Source organism: Mobula birostris, chromosome 22 (assembly GCF_030028105.1).
Source record: "Mobula birostris isolate sMobBir1 chromosome 22, sMobBir1.hap1, whole genome shotgun sequence".
Lineage (NCBI taxonomy): Eukaryota > Metazoa > Chordata > Chondrichthyes > Myliobatiformes > Myliobatidae > Mobula > Mobula birostris.
Genome location: NC_092391.1, coordinates 58,264,806 through 58,284,756, shown reverse-complemented (window position 1 = coordinate 58,284,756; position 19,951 = coordinate 58,264,806). Strand labels below are relative to the sequence as shown.

General features: G+C 39.9%; 1 protein-coding gene across 9 annotated transcripts in view; it reads right to left on the bottom strand.

Annotated features, from left to right (window-relative positions):
* fbrsl1 (fibrosin-like 1) overlaps positions 1 to 19,951 on the bottom strand; it is a 1,024,640-nt gene that overhangs the window by 47,371 nt on the left and 957,318 nt on the right. For 7 of the 9 annotated variants that reach the window (XM_072240820.1, XM_072240822.1, XM_072240823.1 and 4 more), the window contains 4 exons: positions 7,140 to 7,411; positions 4,840 to 5,000; positions 2,753 to 2,803; positions 750 to 845 (listed from right to left, as the gene is read on the bottom strand). In XM_072240820.1, the coding sequence (XP_072096921.1) occupies positions 750 to 845; positions 2,753 to 2,803; positions 4,840 to 5,000; positions 7,140 to 7,411 (580 nt within the window). The remainder of the gene's footprint in view (positions 1 to 749; positions 846 to 2,752; positions 2,804 to 4,839; positions 5,001 to 7,139; positions 7,412 to 19,951) is intronic. The other 2 variants (XM_072240821.1, XM_072240825.1) reach the window with 2 other exon arrangements.

Here is a 19,951-nt window from a genome sequence, read left to right as displayed (position 1 = left end):
AAATTTAATATACCAACATTAAAATTCAGGAAGGAGCGGAAAAGTCCCTCTCTTTGGAAGGCCGCTGCTTTCGAGCAGTCGCTCTCCTCAATGCTGTCAAAGGATGATATCGAAATTCTAAGATTTATAGTTGGACTGTAGACTATAGTTCAAATTGGTCTCCTTCAGTTTTCTGCGTTTTGCCCATTCTTCCTTGTTGCCAGTTGGCATGGTGGGGATTGGGGTACAGGGTTTGTTGCCATTTTCTGTGTGAAGTAATGTGTTAGTTATTTTGCATGCAAGGGAGGAGATTGGGGGTTTGAGGTTTGATGTTCTTGTTGCTGGTTTTCTGTGTTAGTTTTTTGTGAGGGGGAGGTTGAGGGTTTAGGGTTTGATGTTCTAGCTGCTGTTTTTCCGTACGGAGCGATGTTATTTTTTTGCGTGCGAGAGAGGGGGTTGGGGTTTGAAGTTTGATGTTCTGCGCAAAGGAGGGAGTTGGGGTTTGTGAGTTTTTGTTTCTCTTTTGTGCAGGGGTTGGGTTTGATGTCTCTCAATGACTTCCGTGGTTTTCTTTGTTCCTTGGCTATCTGGAGAAGACAAATCTCAGGAATGTATACTGCAGACATACTTTGATAATAAATGAACCTTTGAATCTTGAAAAGAAAGATCTGGCATTGTCAGTCCACCTCTCTGGTACTACTAACATCACCCGGAGAACAATTTTGAAGAATGACCATCTTTAGTGCCCACAAAATAGAAGTTTTACATACCTTGGGCTGAAATGCTCCCTGAAGTGACCCAAAGGGACCTGAATGGGGAATCATGGATGGCATTCCTGGCATTGTTGGAGCGTACGGTGGGAAGAACTAAAAATCAAATCAATAAGAAATATGAAGAGTTATTTTCAAATTGAGGAAGTCATATAATGTAATGAAGTCAATTAAGACAATTAAGTCCTAGCTACTGAACATCCACTGTTGGCAATTGGTTGGTGTATGTTACCATCTAAAATTACGCTGCATCAGGTAATGTTTATGCAAAGCACTTAACTGAATTTAGAACATGAAGTGTAGAACTAGTTATATTTCTGAAATAGGGAACATTATAAGTCTAGTGCATGAAACAGCATTTGCAACTTCACTGAAGTCTAGAAAAAGGCATGATGATTTTGGATGCTTATAGAATACATTTGGAGAGGGTGTTTCTTATGGTGGAGAGAGTATAAGACCAAAGGACACAGCCTCAGAATAGAGAGGCCTCCATTTAGAACTGAAATGACTGAGAATTTCTTTTGCCAGGGAATGGTGAATCTCTGGAATTTTTTTGCCGCAGGTGGCTGTGGAAGCCAAGGCAATGGGTATATTTAAGGAAGAACCTGATAAGGTTTTTTTTATTAGTTGGGGCACAAGAGGATATGGGGAGAAGCCAGGAGGGAAACTGATCACCCATGATAAAATGGCAGAGCAGACTTGATGGGCTAACTGGCGTAATTCTGCTCCTATATCTTATGGTCTTATCCCTTTCCCTCATTCTTTTAAAATGTTATTAGCAGAATACTGATATGGGTTTTAATGGCCTTTTTCTTTAATGTAGTCTGTGTGAGAACAGCACCTAATGTAAGTACTCTGTCCAACTTAATTTCAAACTATATCAGAATACAGGTCTAAATTGAGAGAAAAAGCCTCACCACTAATGTCATGGATGTGCAATGATACTGAACTACATTTTTGCATGCTCTCTTCCCCCTGCTGCCATCAGGAAGAAGGTACAAGAGATTCAGCATTCGCACCACCAGATTCAGGAACAGTTACTACCCCTCAACCATCGGGCTCCTGAACAAAAGGGGATAACTTCACTTGCCCATCATTGAAATGTTAGCACAACCAATGGACTCACTTTCAAGGACTTTTCATCTCATTTTCTCAATATTTATTGATTATTCATTTATATTTACATTTGCACAGTTTGTTGACTTCTGCACTCTGCCTGATTGCCCTAGCTGGCCGATCTTTCATTGATTCTGGTATAGTTACTTTCTATAGATTTGTTGAGTATGCCCACAAGAAAATGAATCACAGGGTTGTATTGTAGATGATGACTGGCTGAGTGGTGCCATAACACCAACCTCTTACTCAATGTCAGCAAGACAAGGAGCTGATTATTGACTTCAGGAGAAGGAAATCAGAGGCCCATGAGCCAGTCCTCATCGGGGGGATCAGAGGTACAGAGGGTTAGAAATTTTAAGTTCCTAGGTGTTATTATTTTGGAGGACTTGTCCTAGGCCCAGTACGCAGGTACAGTTATGAAGAAAGCATGGCGGTACCTCTACTTCCTTAGGAACTTGCGGAGAATCGCATGACATCTAAAGCTTTGACAAACTTTTATAGATGTGTCTTTCAGTGATTCTGTTATGGTTACTGTACTAAAGATTTATTGAGTATGGCCACAAGAAAATGAATCTCAGAGCTAAATATGGTGACATATTTGTACTTCGATAATACAATTTACTTTGAACTTTGAAATTGAAGATCGTAGCAGAATGCACTATGGACATTGCTTTGAAGTTATAAAAATCACCCAATCTAATGTGGACAGTCTCTGTTAGAAACACAAATTTATACTTATTTATGAACTGCAGATGAGCTAGAAACCACAAGAGTAGAAACTTCAAATTTAACAAATGAAATGACGCTTGACCAAAATGACATTTTAAAAAAACTGGGTGCGGGCTGAAACACGCACAATGAACTCTCAAGAAATAGAGGACACTCACACTAGAATGTCGATAGAAAGGATTTTCTATTTTTGGTGAATACTTTTCAAACTGAAAGGAAGAGGAAAAAACAAGTTGTAACAGAATTTGTGCTCTTTTTCCAGCATCTAAGACAGGTCATTAAGCAGTTCTGCAGCTGTCAAATGAGTTAAATACATTTTCTGATGATTGTACAAAATATAGGCTAATTATTGATCAATATTATTGGATTTCTGGTCATTCACAGCTTGGTAAGAACTATAGCAATTTAAAAATCAGAAATCAATAAACAGCTTTTATTGACTATTTCTACATATTCCATCTTTAAACAATTAAGAGACATTAAGAAATGGAAAGTCTTCACACAGAGCCATTTGGCATGGCAGCTGTTGCTGAATATAATAACTATGTATACAGAACACATGCATAATTTCATTAATTATAGCCATTACCAGATGTCTGCCACTTAGTGAGTATAAACAACATTAATCACAAAAACATACTGTAGTAGATTATACACACACTTCTTTACGGCCATAATTAGACCACATGGTATATATTTCACATTAAAAATACTGAAATTGAAAAATATTTGTCTTAAACACGTTTTTGGAAAATTTGGAAATGCATTTTAAAGAAAGTAGGCATGCATTAAGTTTGCACACACAAATGGCAAATTAGTCTTTCAACTGAAGAATTTCAATTAAAAAATACTAGTCAGATTAAAGGCTCAAGAGCCGACTGAATATATTTATTTATTGAGATTCAGCGCAGAATAGGCCCTTCCCGCCTATCAAGCTGTGCCACCTAGCAATCCCCCAATCTAATCCTGGCCTAATCATGGGACAATTTACAATGATCAATTAACCTACCAACATCTTTGGGCTGTGGGAGGAAACTGGAGAAGCCAGAGGAAATTCACAGGGTCACAGGGGAGAACTTACAAACTCCTTACAGACAGCGGTGGGAATTGAACTTAGGGTCACCTGTACTGTAAAGCGTTGTGCTAACCACTACGCCACGGTGCTGCCTGATTCTACAGGCACAGGATGATTTTAATCATATATTTACAATTCTCTTTCTTCTTTAAAAAAGTGTTTGTGTGTCAGAAGTTAAAGGAATGCTACCATTTACAGTTCACAAAAATATGTACAAAGACAGCACTGTGGATATATTATACTTTATTCTTCCACACTGGGCTACTGTGGTATTTCACTTTTTGCTAGTTCGCATTGGCCAAAAAAAAGCTTATTTTTAAGATCATAATTCAATCATTTTGTACTGATGAAGAAACACTTTAAGTAAACTAAAATTTACACCTTTGCCGTTGTAATAAGGCACAGAATAATTGAGTTCTAAGGGCTAGAGAGGATATGTAATTTCTTAGTCTTTTGACCATACACCTTCAAACAGTTTGGGTTGGTTTACTATTAAAGGGTGCCTGTAAAGGCATGTTGTTTCTGGATCAAGTTCTGAAATAATTTTTTAATTGTTAATTTTAAGCTAGGGCCATTAATTAAAGAGTCAAACATTGAACACATTATCAAAGACTATTCATCGAAAATAATAATTCATGGTCATTGCCAATACGTACAAGTCAGAATATACATAAAATATCTCAAAAACACATGCAACCTTTCGCATGGTTGTATGGTCAAAAGGTATCACAGGAGCATTGGAAAAGAAAAATTAGTGCTACTGGCACTTTTATTTTTAAGAACCACATTAGCCAACCAGTGGTCACTATGGCAAAAGAGATGGAAGGAATTTTTTTTTGTAAGGGGGGAGAGGGGGATTCAAGAGATGCTCTACTTATCCTCACTTTTCTGCCTGGGGTATGCACCATAGATGGTGCAGTGAGTGGAGTCGGTGGCAGACTCGCAGGGAAAGGAGCAAACGTGTGCTGATGTGTGTGCTGATGCATGTGCTGATGCTGGTGGAACTCTGCCCTCAAGATTGGTGGCGGGGCCAGCGACCCTGCCCTGTCGGAACTCTGAACCAAAAAACGGTTGTTCAGCTCCTGCCTCAGTAGCTCATGCTCTGGAAGAGAGAAAAGAAACACAAGGGCCGTGGGCCAGTCAGTTGGAAAGAAAAGGCCAAATATTCACCTGGCATTCCCTGTTTCTGCAGGTCATGCTGTGGTGGTTTTCTACGTGAGGACTCATTGGTGGAGGTAACAGAGATGCCTGTGACAAAGCACCAATCAGAATTCCCGACTGAGGCTGACAATACATGATTGGTTGGTTGAATGAAATCAACAGGCTGGTATCTAAAGACAGAAGAGAACCATATGAGTCATCCCAGCAGAAAACAAACTGGGGAAATGAGAAACAAACACACACACACACACAAAATCTACCTCTTAAAGGAGATAGCCAAGACAACGTACTTGTCACCATAAGAGCAGGCAGCAATTGCACTATTTGAAATGGGTTTCATGTATTTCAGATAAATTAGCACCATTGGAAGCTGCTATTTTCTATAAATCTAAATTGGAGTAGGACATTTTAGGCTATAACATGAATATCTACAACAGTAATTGCTTGACTACTGTTAGAGTAGCATTTTAGAGCTCGATCTCAGTGTTTGAAGCAACCCACACTTATGAATACTTGAATCTCTTTCACCATTGGTAGCATAGCAACATTAGCGGCATGCAGAAAACATGCATTTTTAATGGAACAAAACGGTTAGGTGCTCTTATGAGGACATGTTTCTTGACACCATTTCAGACAATCACATCAAATACAGCTTCAAAGACAAAAATCAATTTGAATTATGTTACCTTGTGAGATTAACACACTTGAAATAGTACTTATTAAATGTCATTATTCGTTTAAAAATGAATGGAATAGTTAAATTACAATTGAAACTCTAGGGATGAAATTCTAGATTCTTATTAATTATCAATGCAACATCCTAGTCAAATGTTTCCCGGATATTTTTGGAGATGTCTTGAAAACTTACAATGAAGGATATGCGGGATTTAATTTTACACTACTTTTGAATGTTTTATTTGGTATTTGGTACAATTATTCAAATATGACACTGCATTACAAAAAATAATTCAGCTTGTTGAATAAGGATTGTTGAACATCAATAATACATTCAAAGCTCTCAGAAAATGAAACACGAAGGGGAATCAATTTTAAATACATATAACGACTGCCACAAAGATTTTGCAGTAAACTACCCGCTTCACTAGACCAAAAAGGGTGCATTAATTTCCACTCCCACATCTTCCTCCCTAGAGCCTAGGAGAAGAGGGGAAATTTGATAGAGGTATATTAAAATTATGAGGGATATAGATAGGGTAAACGTAAGCAGGCTTTTCCCATTGAGGTTGGGCGAGACTAGAACCTAGTCCTAGGTTAAGGGTGAAAAGTGAAATATTTAAAAGAAACCTGAGGGGATACTTCTTCCATCATGGGGTGGCGAGAGTGTGGAACAAGCTGCCAGTGGAAATGGTGGATGCGGGTCGATTTCAATGTTTAAGAGAAATTCGGATAAGTATATGGATGGGAGGGGTATGGAGGGCTATGGTCCGGGGCAGGTCGATGGGACTACACAGAATAATAGTTCAGTATGGACTAGATGGGCAGAAGGGGCTGTATCTGTGCTGTAGTGTTCTATGACATTAAGACTGCAGAATATCATGAAGGCAATCAAATATACTTTGTTAATTCAGGACTCTCCAAATGAGGTACATATTTTCTCTTAATGGGTAGGCCAATACTGCTTTTTAACTGAGGTCAAAGAGAACTTATCTATTCTTTCAATTTCTACTTCCACCTGCTGGCCCCTCCCTTAATTAGATAAATCCAGGTTCTTTGGGTGGGACAAGTGAAATTCAACACCTTTCTCAGCGGCATCTCCTACTGGCATTATCAATTAACTTCGTTCACTTGACGAATGGACTCCTTAAACCCTTACTAGATGTGTTTTTATTACACCAGTTCCTCCACTCTGAAGGCTAGGATATGTGCAATTATCTTAAATGAAAATCATTACCACTAGTTTGAGATGCTAAAACATTAGAACAAATAAAAGTTCTTCATGTTAATTAAATTAAACTTTGATTACATCTTGTTTTCTTTGTACATTATTCAGTTACGTGACATTCAGAAGCCAGTATGATTTGGTAAGCCACGGATAAAGTGATAATTCATGCAATAAGTTCCCCTTAACTTTTAAGTCACTTCTTTTCCATTGGGGTTCAGTACTGAGAAATTATTCTCACTTTTAGAACAGTAAAGCAGGGCCATATTAAGAGAAATCTCGTAACTTTCAAAATTAAAAATGACCATTTTCTGAGAATTCAAAAGGAACTAAGAATATTAATAAGTAAAATCTTCTACATCATCGCACAATGACAAAAGTACCCGGGGGAATAAGAATTTACACCTACCTGAATAGCCAGGTCCTGCAGGGTGACCTGGTACAACGAGGCTGTTTGACGTTAAAGGAGGTGGTGGTGGTAAGGTAGCTGGTGTTGCAAACATGGCGTGGTGGTGAGGATGAGTCTGAGGCCTCAGGGAGAAGTTATGTGAGGTAGCGAGGTTCGGAATTGATAAGGGCAGGACTGGAGTGGATGAATGGTGGGGGTGGATCTGTGGGGATGAAGGCAGGTGTTTGGGTAGGCTGATGCTTGCAGCACTGCTGGCACTGCTGCTCCTGCTGCTGGGGAACAAAACGAGATTGTTAGTAAACGTACTGCATAAATCCTGACTCACAACATCGCACTTACATTCCAAGTTCTTGCTATAAAAGTGATATTTCCACTGCAGACATATGTTTAAAACAACAGAGTTAATTAATTTTTACAAAATTAAATCTCACAAATCTCATCAATAAGCTAAATTAGGTTTTTCAGAATCCAGTGCCATTGACTGTAGTTTTAAATGGCTGTCCTGATACAGGATCACGGCCTGAAACGTCGACTGTTTACTCCCCTCCATAGATGCTGCCTAGCCTGCTGAATTCCTCTGACACTTTGTGTGTGCGTCACACTAGCTTTAAGTTGCATTTATCGGTTGAGTTATTGGGGCTGGAAGGAGGGTATGAGTAAATTTTTAATGAGATTGGTTAATTACTTTAGCGATCTGGAATTATCAGTACTAGTCAAGCACTCTTATAAAATAAGGTTCTCCAGCATATTTTTCCTGATCTTATCCCAGTCAGTTAAAGCACTTTCTCTATACTATACAATTTTGATGTTCTGAATAATTTCAGGTTAGGTTGGGACAGTTTGTTTACAGTTAAATATCAGTCATCTAATGCAAGATGTTGCACTCTCTAGTATAATTGTACAATGAAAATGTATATTGGAAACTGTCATCAATCCTAAAATCAGGATGAGTCTTCGCTGATTACATTATGATTGGAGAGATGAAATGACAATTAACAGCAGTTAAATATAGTGTACAAATCATGTGACATTTGATTCAAACACACATTAATACCTTACAAACACAGCTAAAGATGTTAACATCTTAAAATAACACAGGTCCAAGTTCTAGAGCACTTAATGTTTTATTTTTAGTCATAAGGGTTCTACACCACAGAAGCAGGCCCTTCAGTCCATCTACTCTATGCCAAACTGTTAATAGAACATAGAACAGGACAGTACAGGAACAGGCCAGTTGGCTCCCAATGTTGTGCCAAACCAGCTAAAAACCAAATAAAAAAAAACCCAAACACTAATCCCTCCGGCCTACACTATGTCCATATCCCACCATCTTCCTCACATCCATGTGCATATCCAAACATCTCTTAAAAGCCTCTAATGTATTTGCCTCTACCACCAGACCAGGCAGCACATTCCAGGTATCCACCACTCTCTGAGTAAAAAAACATACCCCTCACAGCCCCCTTGAACCTACCCTCTCTCACCTTCAATGCATGCCCTCTGGTATTATAGACATTTCAACCCTGGGAAACAGATGCCCCTGTCCACTCTGTGCCTCTCATAATCATATAAGCTTCTATCAGATCTCCCCTCAGCCTCCAGTGCTCAGAGAGAACAACCCAAGTTCATGCAGCCTCTCAGGATAGCACATGCTCTCTTAATCAGGCAGCATCCTGGTAAACCTCTTCTGCACTCTGCCTGGTCACAGCCCTCCATACACCTTCCATCCACCTACCTATCCAAACTTCCCTTAAACGTTGCAATCAAACCCGCCTCTACCACTTCCATTGACAACTTGTTCCACATTCTCACTATTCTCTGAGTGAAGAGGTTTCCCATAAATATTTCACCATTCACCCTTGCCCCATGACCTCTAGTTCTAGTCTTGCCCAACCTCGGTGAAATAAATCCTGCTTGGATTTACCTTATCTATATGCCTCATAATTTTATACATCTCTATCAGTTGTCCCCTCATTCTACTAGGCTCCAGGGAATAAAGTCCAAAATTTTGATGTCACAAGGCACAAACAGCATGCAATCCAGTTTGAGGGGTGTATTGCTTCTATGGAATATGCAGGAATGTGGTGCGGGGAGGAAAGCTATGCTGTCCATTGCTTCAAAGAGAAGGGGGAAGAGATATGGGAACAGAGATAAAACAGCACAATAAAAATTAATAATAAGAGAAAGTGGAGTTCAGATAAAGAGAGACGACACTATAGACAGGCAAGATGAATGGCTGGTTGTTGTCAGCACAAACTGGTGGATGGGTTGCTGATGAATACGTTCATTTTTAAATTACCTATTTATTTTCAGCAAGCTGATCTAATAAGACTCATGTCAAAGCATCTCATTCCATAGAATGCACAGCCTGCATCACGTGGGAACTCCAGTGCATTTTGCTTGACTGGATTATGTACAGGAAACACGGTCAACAGGAGCAGCAAGAGGACCAAGTTCAGGCCTTCCCCAAAAGCACCAGCATATCTGCCCAGAAGCTAACTGATCCCAGCTCTATTGATACAGTATCAATGGAAGAGTACACTTAGAGCAACAATCATAATTCAGCAAGATGTAGTATAATTAAGTACAAGAAAAAAGATAAAAAGCCAAGGTTCTAAACTGGAATGAAATGATTCTGTGACAGTGGACAGGAAGCTCTACTTGAATGTAAGCCAGTGTTAGGGTACTCAGATGTTCAGCCAGTGATTCAGGGTTAATGTGGTTCCAGTATCAAAAGAATGGGACTGCTAAACCTTAAGCCCTCTGGATGACAAGGTGCATAAAGTAGAAGACAGGGCAAATTATAACATACTACAGCCAATTCCAAATATACAGGATTGTGCAAAAGTCTTAAGTATATATATATATATATATATATATATATATATACATGCAGCCAGACTTTTGCACAGTACTGTATTTGTCAATGTGCAGCACACAGCAACTTTGTAACTCTGGCGGGAGCAAAGGATTTTGGGAATGGTGAGGCAGCAGTGCCAAAGGAGGGGTGTGGGACAGCTGGCAGAGAAGGAGCGCCAAGGACTGGGGGGGGGGAGAGGTTGGACATGGGTGCAGACACACCCAGCCCTGAGACACCAGACAAGGTCATTTGATTCCAAACAATTGGTTTATTGATCATTAGAGAATGTCCCTCTGGTCCTTTCCACTCCCTTCCCTCTCCCCACCCCTTTACCCTACCATGATACCCCTCTCCTTGCCCCCTTCAGCAGAGACCCATATCAGAATCAAGTTTATCATCACTCATATGTCACGAATATTTTTTTTTCTTTGTGCTGCAACAGTACAGTGCAATACATAAAAGTACTATTTTCATCCCTACACCTTCCTACACCCTACACTGTACTATATACAATACAGTGCAAAAGTCTTAGGCACCCTAGTTATATATATGTGCCCAGGACTTTTTGTACAGTACTGTACTGTATATAGTGAATACAGTTGATTGCTGAAATTAAAAATCTAAGTCAGACAACACAAACTAACTTACAGCAGAACACTTAGGAGAGCATGGAAGGTGTAGCGATGAAATCAAGATATACATTGGAAAAGCAAAATGAGGGCATGGAAATATAATAAGTAAAATTGAAGAAAATTCAAAGATGTTTTATAAATACACAAGTGCGATGATAGTAGAGTGGGCCCTATTAGAGACAAAGCGGCTAACCTGGGTGTGGAGATGGAGGAAGTGGTTAAGCTTGTTAAAAGTACATTTTGCAGCTAAGTTTATGAACGATGGAGAGAGTCACTCAAGCATGGGGTATGATAAGCAGGGAATGGAAAAATGATGCTTGTGTTGCAGTCCTCTAAAATATAGAATGGAAAGCACATAAAAGTCACTTGTATTTCTTATCCAAACATGAGTGTAATTTGTTTTTGTTGGTAGGCTGTGTTTCTCTGTGCTCTTTCTGCTGAAGGCCAACATCTTCGGCAAATACTGAAGATTGTTGATCGTTTCTGCAGCATTTAGGTATCTGAACATTTGATTTATTTCTAAATAGTCCTTGTTATAGATGACTACTGGATCTTGTTTAACTTGCTTCCTACCACAACAATATTCATAAACACAAGAGATTCTGCAGATGCTGAAGATTCAAAACAACACAAACAAAATGCTGGCGGAACTCAGGAGCTCAGGAAGCATCTATGGAAATGAATAGACGGTCAACGTCTCAGGACAAGACCCTTCTTTAGGACTCAGTTAACGATTTTCGTTATGTTTATCAGATGGCAAATGCTTGACAAGCTCTTGAAAGGTAAACCACAAGTTCATGTAGAAGATTGTTGCTAGAGGTTATAAAGGCAGAATTATCACCAAATAAAATATTCCAGATAAGCATCTTTCAGACTTTGGCCATTTCCATGAGTCATGACAGGATGAAGTTTTCCATCTGATCTCACACATGTTAAAAGCACCCAATTTGGAAGTACCATGAGGAAGCCATCTCATGGTATCTGATTCCATCTCTAACTTCAATTGGAATTGTTTTTTTTAAACTTTTAGAATAGCCTTATATAAGTTATATCTAGACTTCTTGTATAGTTTTGGATCACTGGTCTTGAATGCCAACCGTCAAACCCGCAGCAGACTACAAATGTTCTGGTTCATCCACGGCTTCTGGTTTGGGTATATCCAGTACGTTTTTGAAGGCACATGTTCAGCCACTTAGGTTTTGATGAAGTTGGTGATAACTGAGGCATATTCACTCAGATCTGAAGATGAATCCCTGAACATTGTCCAGTCCACCAACTCAAAGCAGTCCTGTCAGCACTCCTCTGCCTCTCTCGACCCCTGGTCCTCACCACTGGTTCTGCATTCTTTAGACTCTGCCTGTAGGCCAGGAGCAGAAGTACAACCAGGTGATCTGACCTTCCAAAGTATAGGCATTAGATGGCACGATGGTAAGCATTCTTCATGGTGGTATAGTATAAAGTCAGTCATAGAAAAGTATAGCACAGAAAGAGGCCCTTCCAGCCCATCTACTCCAAGCTGAAGCTATTTAAACTTCCTAGACCATCGATCTGCACCAGGACCAGAGTCCTCCATATCCTTACTATCCATGTATCTATCCAAACTTCACTTAAAAGTCAAGCTCACATGCACCACTTGTGCTGGTGGCTCATTCCACACTCTCACCACCCTCTGAGAAAGCGGTTCCCCCATGTTCCCCTTGAACTTTTCACCTTTCACCCTTAACCCATGACCTCTGAGTGTAATCCCACCCAACCTTAGAGGAAAAAACCGCTTGCTTTTACCCTATCAATACCCCTCATAATTTTGCATGCCTCTATTAAATCTTCTCTCAATCTTCTACGTTCCAATGAATAAAGTCCTAACTTATTCAATCTTATAACTTGGATCCTCCAGTCCCAGCAATATCCTTGTAAATTTTCTCTGTAGTCTTTCAATCTTATTTACATTTTTCCTGTAAGTAGGTGACCAAAATTGCACACAATACTCTAAATTCAGCCTCACCAATATCTTATACAACTTCAACATAGCATCCCATTTCCTGTACTCAACACTTTGACTTATGAAGGCCAACGTGCCAAAAATTTTCTTTACAAACTTATCTATTTGTGATGGCACTTCCAAAGGATTATACATCTGTATTCCTAGATCCCTTTGTTTTACCACACATGAAAGCATTAAAAATTGTGAGGGATTACAGAAGGAACAAACTGGAAAAAAACTACATCCTTTAAGAGAGAGGTCAAAAACTATGTGACACAGACTTTAAATGATTGGTGGCAAGATCAGAACATGAGGCATTTTTTTTCCACCAAATGGGCTGTAGGAGTCTGAAACTTCTTGAAAGGGCAATAGAAGCAGAGATCTTGATTACACTTGAAAAAAAAAATTGGATGTGTACTTGAAGAGACATGATCTACAGTATAAAAATACAGGCTTAACACTGAAAATCAGGATTAAATTCCGGACCATTTCACAGCCTAAACAAATAGAATGGATTGAATCTATGATGTGAATTTTCTGTGATTTTATTTTAAATTGTCTAAATATGCTCAAGGAAGCTAAGGTGTCTTTTCTGGAGGAGAGATTATTCTTTACTGTTGGCAGTGAAAAAGTAAATTAATTTGCAGTTAATTTGTTTGATAAAGTACATTATACTTCACTATGCAAAACTGATTTTTTAAAATGAGATAATTGTGTGGTTTTAAGCTATTTGAGCTAAAGTAATTTAATAATGGATGTAAAAATTTAGCTTTGCAGTTTTCCAGTGTTTTGGATATTTGAAAGTAAAGAGAGCTCGATTTAAGCTGACAAAATCGTATCTAAAATTACAGAACACTGTCAAGTATGGATGCCAGCCTTGGCAAATTAGAGAACTCAATGAACTAGGCTCAGTGGTTACTTTATTAGATACAGGAATGTACCGAATAAAAGTAGCCACAGGAGTGGAATGCAGTGTGGTCTTCCGTTGCTGTAGTCCATTCACTTCAAGGTTTGATGTGTTGTGCATTCAGAGATGATCTTCTGCACATCACTGTTGTAATGCGTGGTTAGTTGTTTTTGCCAATGGAACTGCTGCTCACTGGATGTTTTGTGTTTTTTTGCACCATTCTCTGTAAACTTGTGCGTGAAATTCCCAGGAGATCGGCAATTTCTGAGATAGTCAAACCATCCTGTCTAGCATCAACGATTATTCTATGGTCAAGGACACATAGATTGCATTTCTTCCCCATTTTGATGTTTGGTCTGAACAACAAATGAACCTCTTTGCCAAGTTTGCATGCTTTTATGTATAAAGTTGCTGCTACATGATTCGCTGATTAAATATTTGTGTAAATGAGGTGTACAGGTAGACCAAATAAAGTGGCCGCTGAGTGCATGTTTGTATTTGATAGCAGGATTCAAATAAATAAGACACTTAAGCAATATGAACTTCTGACTATGGTATAAAATGTTCTCATCTACCTTAGACGTGCATCATAAATAGATAGACAAGTCCAAACTTCCCTTAGTCCAAGATAGGCTAATATTTCCAAAAAAATCTCTCTCCCTAGGTTACAATTACTGAGGAGACCAAGAATGAAAGTAATGGGATGGCTGCATAATTATATCAACCTGCATTTGCAAAGAATTATATGGTTCCCCTAACATTGAAAAATATTCCAGTATGCCTAATGGGTGCATTATCAAACAAAATATGATACTGAGTTAAGTAGAGAGGTATTAAATTAGCTGGTCAAAGTCTGGAAGTGGAATCAGAATAGTTGGAAATAAGAGATAACAACAGACACAATAAAATGTCAGAATAGTTTACAAGTCCCCAGTCCCCAACAGCATCGATTGCAGAGAACATGGCACAATGGCCTGGTGCCAAATGGTACTGCTGCCACATAGCTCTAACAATCTGAGTTTGACCCGACCTTGTTAGCAGAATTAAGGTGGGTTCAGGCAGGTGAGAAGAACTTCTTTTGTCTGAGGCTGGTGAATCTGTGGAATGTATTGCCAAGTCATTATATTGAAAGCAGAGGTTGAAAGGTTCTTGATTAGTAAGTTGAACCACTAACATTGAAAGACCAGTCTTTTAGCTTTGTTTTGTCTCATTCTGCTTGCTTTTTTTCCCCAAAATGCAACGTTTCTGCTTGTAAATTAATTTCAGTTATAGTACAGACTAATAGTCTTCCTTCAATTATAAATTTGATTATCTCTACAAAAATCCAGCTTTTAATCGGTTGTGATGGTATCATTGATTTTTAGAACAGAGATGAGGAGGAATTTCTTCAGAGGGTGGTGAATCAGTGGAATTCATTGCCACAGACGGTCATGGAGGCTATCACTGGGTATACTTATAGTGAAGGTTGGTAAGTTGTTTCTTGCCTCTCAAAGTCCAACCCTACATCTCCATTGTGAGAGGTGAAAACAGGTAAGGCTGGCCAACAGGGCTCTGGAGAAGATGTACAGGCCAATCCCTGACCTGTGGATACAACAGGTTACAAAAACATTGATGAATTCCAACCATGCCATTGACTTTGTGAGGATGTTGGAGATGGGAGGTCATTGATGGCCTATGCCCCACTGGGAGCTAAAGGCCCTAGAAGAAGAAGATGGACATTTAATTACTGAGGGCGTCAAAGGCAGTAGAATGGGTTGACAGGGATAATAAATTAGCCATGATGAATGACAGAGCAGACCTGATGGGCCAAATGGCCTAATTCTGCTATGTTTCATGGGAAAAGTAGTGGAACAAGACTGATAGGTGTGCTCTTAAAGCAGACAGAATCACCTCTCTCTGTCCTATAAGTAAATATAAAAGAATCTTACAATGAAGGTAATGGGATGGATGCCCCAGCTGGGATCAATTTCTAACATGTACTTTTGCCAGTTAGACAGCAGAACAAACAGATCCAAATACAAAATATCCACGGAGTCACAACAGGCTGCAAATGCTAGAATCTGGAGCTAAAGAAGAAATGTGGGAAGAATAATCAACAATTCGGGTCAGGACCAATGCAGTGTCTCGACCTGAAACATCGACCATCTCTTCACTTTCACAGATGCTGCCCGAGCCACTGAATTCTTTCAGCAGTTTACCTTATTCCATAAGACAACTAGAAGACACTTCAGTTAGAAACATAAGTCCTAAACTTAAAATTGAAGCCATTATAAATGGAGTAGGAGAGAAATAGCAAAGGTTTGATCAGGAGTAAACAAAAATACATTTATTTTAATACATTCTAATCAACAAATCAGGTGGCAGTGTAGAGATATGTCCCTACCAAATGAGTTGTAAGGTGCTGTAAGGTGCTCCTTCACTCTGCTAGCCTACGGGTCACATCAGACAAGGTGTAGCACCTGCTTAGCCCCTCACCCCCCCCCACCCCCGGATTAGGGTCATGTGAAGCCATGGGAGCAGGTGGTGGATACCACAAGTCCTGGTTATGTGACCACTGATGCTGAGCAGGCAATCTCTGAATAGTATTTGATACTGGCTGGGGTCACCAGTCTTGTAAAGACATTGCCCAGAAGGTGGCAACAGAAAACCACTTCTGTAGAAAAATTTGCCAAGAACAATCATTGTCAAAGACCATGATCGCCCACATGATACAACACAACACATAACCATGATGATGATGATGATGAATCAACAAATGAGTTAAGGGTGAAAGGTGAAATATTAAGAGGAACATGAGAAGGAACTTCTTGACTCAAAGGGTGGTGACAGTGCCAATGGAAGAAGTGGATACGAGTTCAATTTCAACATTTAATGGAAGTTTGGATAAGTACATCGATAGGAAGCATATCAAGGGTAAATGCAAGCAGGCTTTTTCCATTGAGGTTGGGTGAGATGAAGGCTAGAGGTCATAGGTTGAGGGTAAAAGGTGAAACACTGAAGGTGAACCTGAGGGGGGACTTATTCACTCAGTGGGTGGTGCGAATGTGGAACAAACTGCCAGCAGAAGTGGTGGGTGCAGGTTTGATTGCATCATTTAAGATAAGTTTCCATAGGTACATGAATGGGAGGGGTATGGAAGGCTACGGTCCAGGTGCAGGTGGATGGGACTAGACAGAATTATTGTTTGGGACAGATTAGATGGGCTGAAGGCCCTGTTTCTGTGCTGTAGTGCTCTATTACACTAAAGGTAATTTTAAAAAAGTAACTTGCACATGTTTGAAACACTCAGCAGATCAGACAGCGTCGGTGGCAGGAGAAACAGATTATATTTTAGGTTAAAGTTCCTTCAGTACAACTGGGAAATAAAAAAATAAGTTTGTTTTCATTGGGATGAATAGGACAAAGTAAACATCCCATATAGCTTAAGGTCAGGGTTGCTAAGGATATCAGGTGTATACAGATAGATTAATAAAGGAAGTAGAAAGGGGCATGTAAAAGCTGTGAAATACAGGTCAGAATTGCTTACGAAAAGTTGAAACTAAAAGGAGGACATTGGAAATGCACATGAGATCTGGTAGCGCCTGAGGGAGAGAAAAAAATGGAGTCAAAAATATTAACTCAAATTTTCTCTTCATACACTTGATTTGATCGGTTTGCCATTTCCAACATTTTCCTTTTGGTTTGGGTTTGAGCTACAACTTTTGAATTTTCCTTTGTGTGTTTTTCCCCTCTGTCTCTCTGTGCCCTCATTAATGAAGCAGCTCCATAAACAGTGGAAATATTCAGCCTCCCATATTCAGAGCTATTCCCTTTGATCTATCTGCCACTTTCTACACTCTGTTCCCCACCACTACCCCTCTCCACCTCAGCTCTGATAAAGGGGTGTTGATTTAAACCATTAACTCTGCTTCCCTTGCCACAGGTGCAGCCTGACATGCCAAATGCTTCTTGCCTCTTTGCTTTTATAGCAACAAATGGACAACACGGGATCAGGCTCTTTGGCCCACAATGTTGTGCCAAGTTGGGACACACAACAGACAAAACAAATAAAGGGATGGCAATGATTTAATAAGAACAATGAACTTGTAATTAATATTAGTGCATAAAAAATACTGCAGAAGGTAAAATAAGCTTCTAAACACCGCCAAATCCCTTCAATCTGATGGGCCATATTTTTTTTTAAAAAGTAACAGCTGCAGGAAAAGTGAATGCATTTATGGTGATGATCCAAACTTCCTTAGAAATTAGAACAGTCACAGTGGACTGGATAGCAACGTATTGCTGTTTTAGAAATGAATTAATGTAAAAATAGGGCATCAGAGACCAGTTACAGTGGTATTATTTAATGGAAAAAGCTGGCATCAAATGCCAAGGTCACAATACTACCAAGACATTTAGAAAATCATATGATTGAAGTCAACGAGAACGAGAACGGAAGGTGAGTGGGTGTTTAGCGTCGTCGGCCTACATGTGACTGGTCTCTCTCCCTCTCGCTTGCTGCTGCCAGGGGAAGGTGCCTGCATGCGACTGGTCTCTCTCTCTCCCTCTCACTTGCTACTGCTGGATGACGGTGCCTGCGTTTGACCAATTTCTCTCTCGCTCGATGCTGTAGGAGTCTTGAGTCTTGGGCAAGATTTAATTGACCCAGTTTGTGGATTGGACTCTGTAGTTCATGTTATGATCGATTTCTAGTTTCTGCCCTTTTTTTAAAAAATTGTTACTTGGTGTGATTTTGATCGGGCAGACTAGCTCTGTGGCCTGCAGTCAGTGAATGACTCAGCGCTCAACTGAACTGAATGAACATTCCCAGACTGTTTCAATGACTGTGTGGTTTGACGTTTTATATTCTGTGCTTTTCACTCAATTTTGTCATTTGTGCCATTTGTTCTTTTTTGTGTTGGGCATTTAATGTTTTCTTTGAAAGGTGTTTCTTTGTTTTGTGGCTCTTTGTGGGATCAGGGTTGTATACTGCATATATACTTTGATAAATAAATATACTTTGAATGTTTGATATTTAGGAGCAGCACAGTAGTGCTGAGGGTAGTGTGATACTATTACCGGGCCAGTGATCCTTGTTCAAATCCACCACTATTTGTACTACACTACTTACTATGCAAAGTTTTAAGCACACTTAAGCAGCTAGAATGCCCAAGACCTTTGCACAGTACTGTAGCAGTCTTATGTATTGCCCTGTATTGCTGTGTGAAAAAAAAACAAATTTCATGACATATGTGGGTGATGATAAACCGGCTTCTGATACGGGTCTCTGCTGTGGAATGAGAGTAGGAAGGGGGCAGGGAGAAGGGAAACAAGGTTGGGAAGGGGGGAAGGGAGAGGGGAGGGAGCAGGAAGCACCAGAGAGACATTCTCTAATGATCAATAAATCAATTATTTGGAATCAAATGACCTTGCCTGGTGTCTGCACCCGTGCCACTCCTTGCCCCTTGCCCCCATCTGCCATTTGTCCCACACCTCTCCTGCAGGATTCCACCCTCGCCATTCCCAACAACCTTTGCTCTCACCAGATTTACAAACTAGCTCTCCGCACCACATTGACAACTACAGTACTGTGCAAAAGTCTTAGGCACCCTAACTATATATTTGTGCCCAAGACTTTGGCACAGTACTGTACACTCTCCTTCTGGGTTTCTTTCAGATACTCTGGTTTCCTCCTACATCCAAAGATGTACATGTTAGTAGGTTAATTGGTCACATAGGTATAATTCAGCAGCATAGGCTTGTTGGGCCAGAAGGGCCTATTACTGTACTGTATCCCTAAATAAAATAAATAATAGCACAGTGGTGTAGTTAGTGGAGCAATGTAGCTCTAAAAACCTGGGTTCAATCATGACTCTGTGTTGTTTCAGTTTCCTGCCACATCCTAGAGATGTGCAGATTGATAGTCAGAAAAGTACAGCCAGCAACAGGCTTTTCACCTCATCTAGTTCACGTCGAGCCATTTAAACTGCCTAGTCCCATTGATGGCCAATGCAGGACATTGTAAGTTGCTCCAGTGTGTAGATGAGTTGCAGAATGTATGGGGAGTTAAGGGGAATATGGGGAGCAAAAGAGATGGAATTAATCAGCAGCATATTTAGTGATTGTATGACCCTCTATCAAAGATTATTTTGCCAATTAATTCTGAGTTTTTAACAAGAACATAGAAGAGTACAGCACAGGAACAGGCCCTTCAGCCCACAATATTGTGCTGAACCAGTTAAAAGCAAATCGAAACCATCCAAACACCAATCCCTCCTACCTACCACCATACCAGGCAGTGTATTCCAGACATCCACCACTCTTTGAGTATAAAAAACCTAGCTCTCACATCCCCTTTCAACCTACCTCCTCTCACCTTCAATACATGTCCTCTGGTATTATAGACATTTCAACCCTGGGAAGCCCTGATGAGTAAATTTGCTGATGACACCA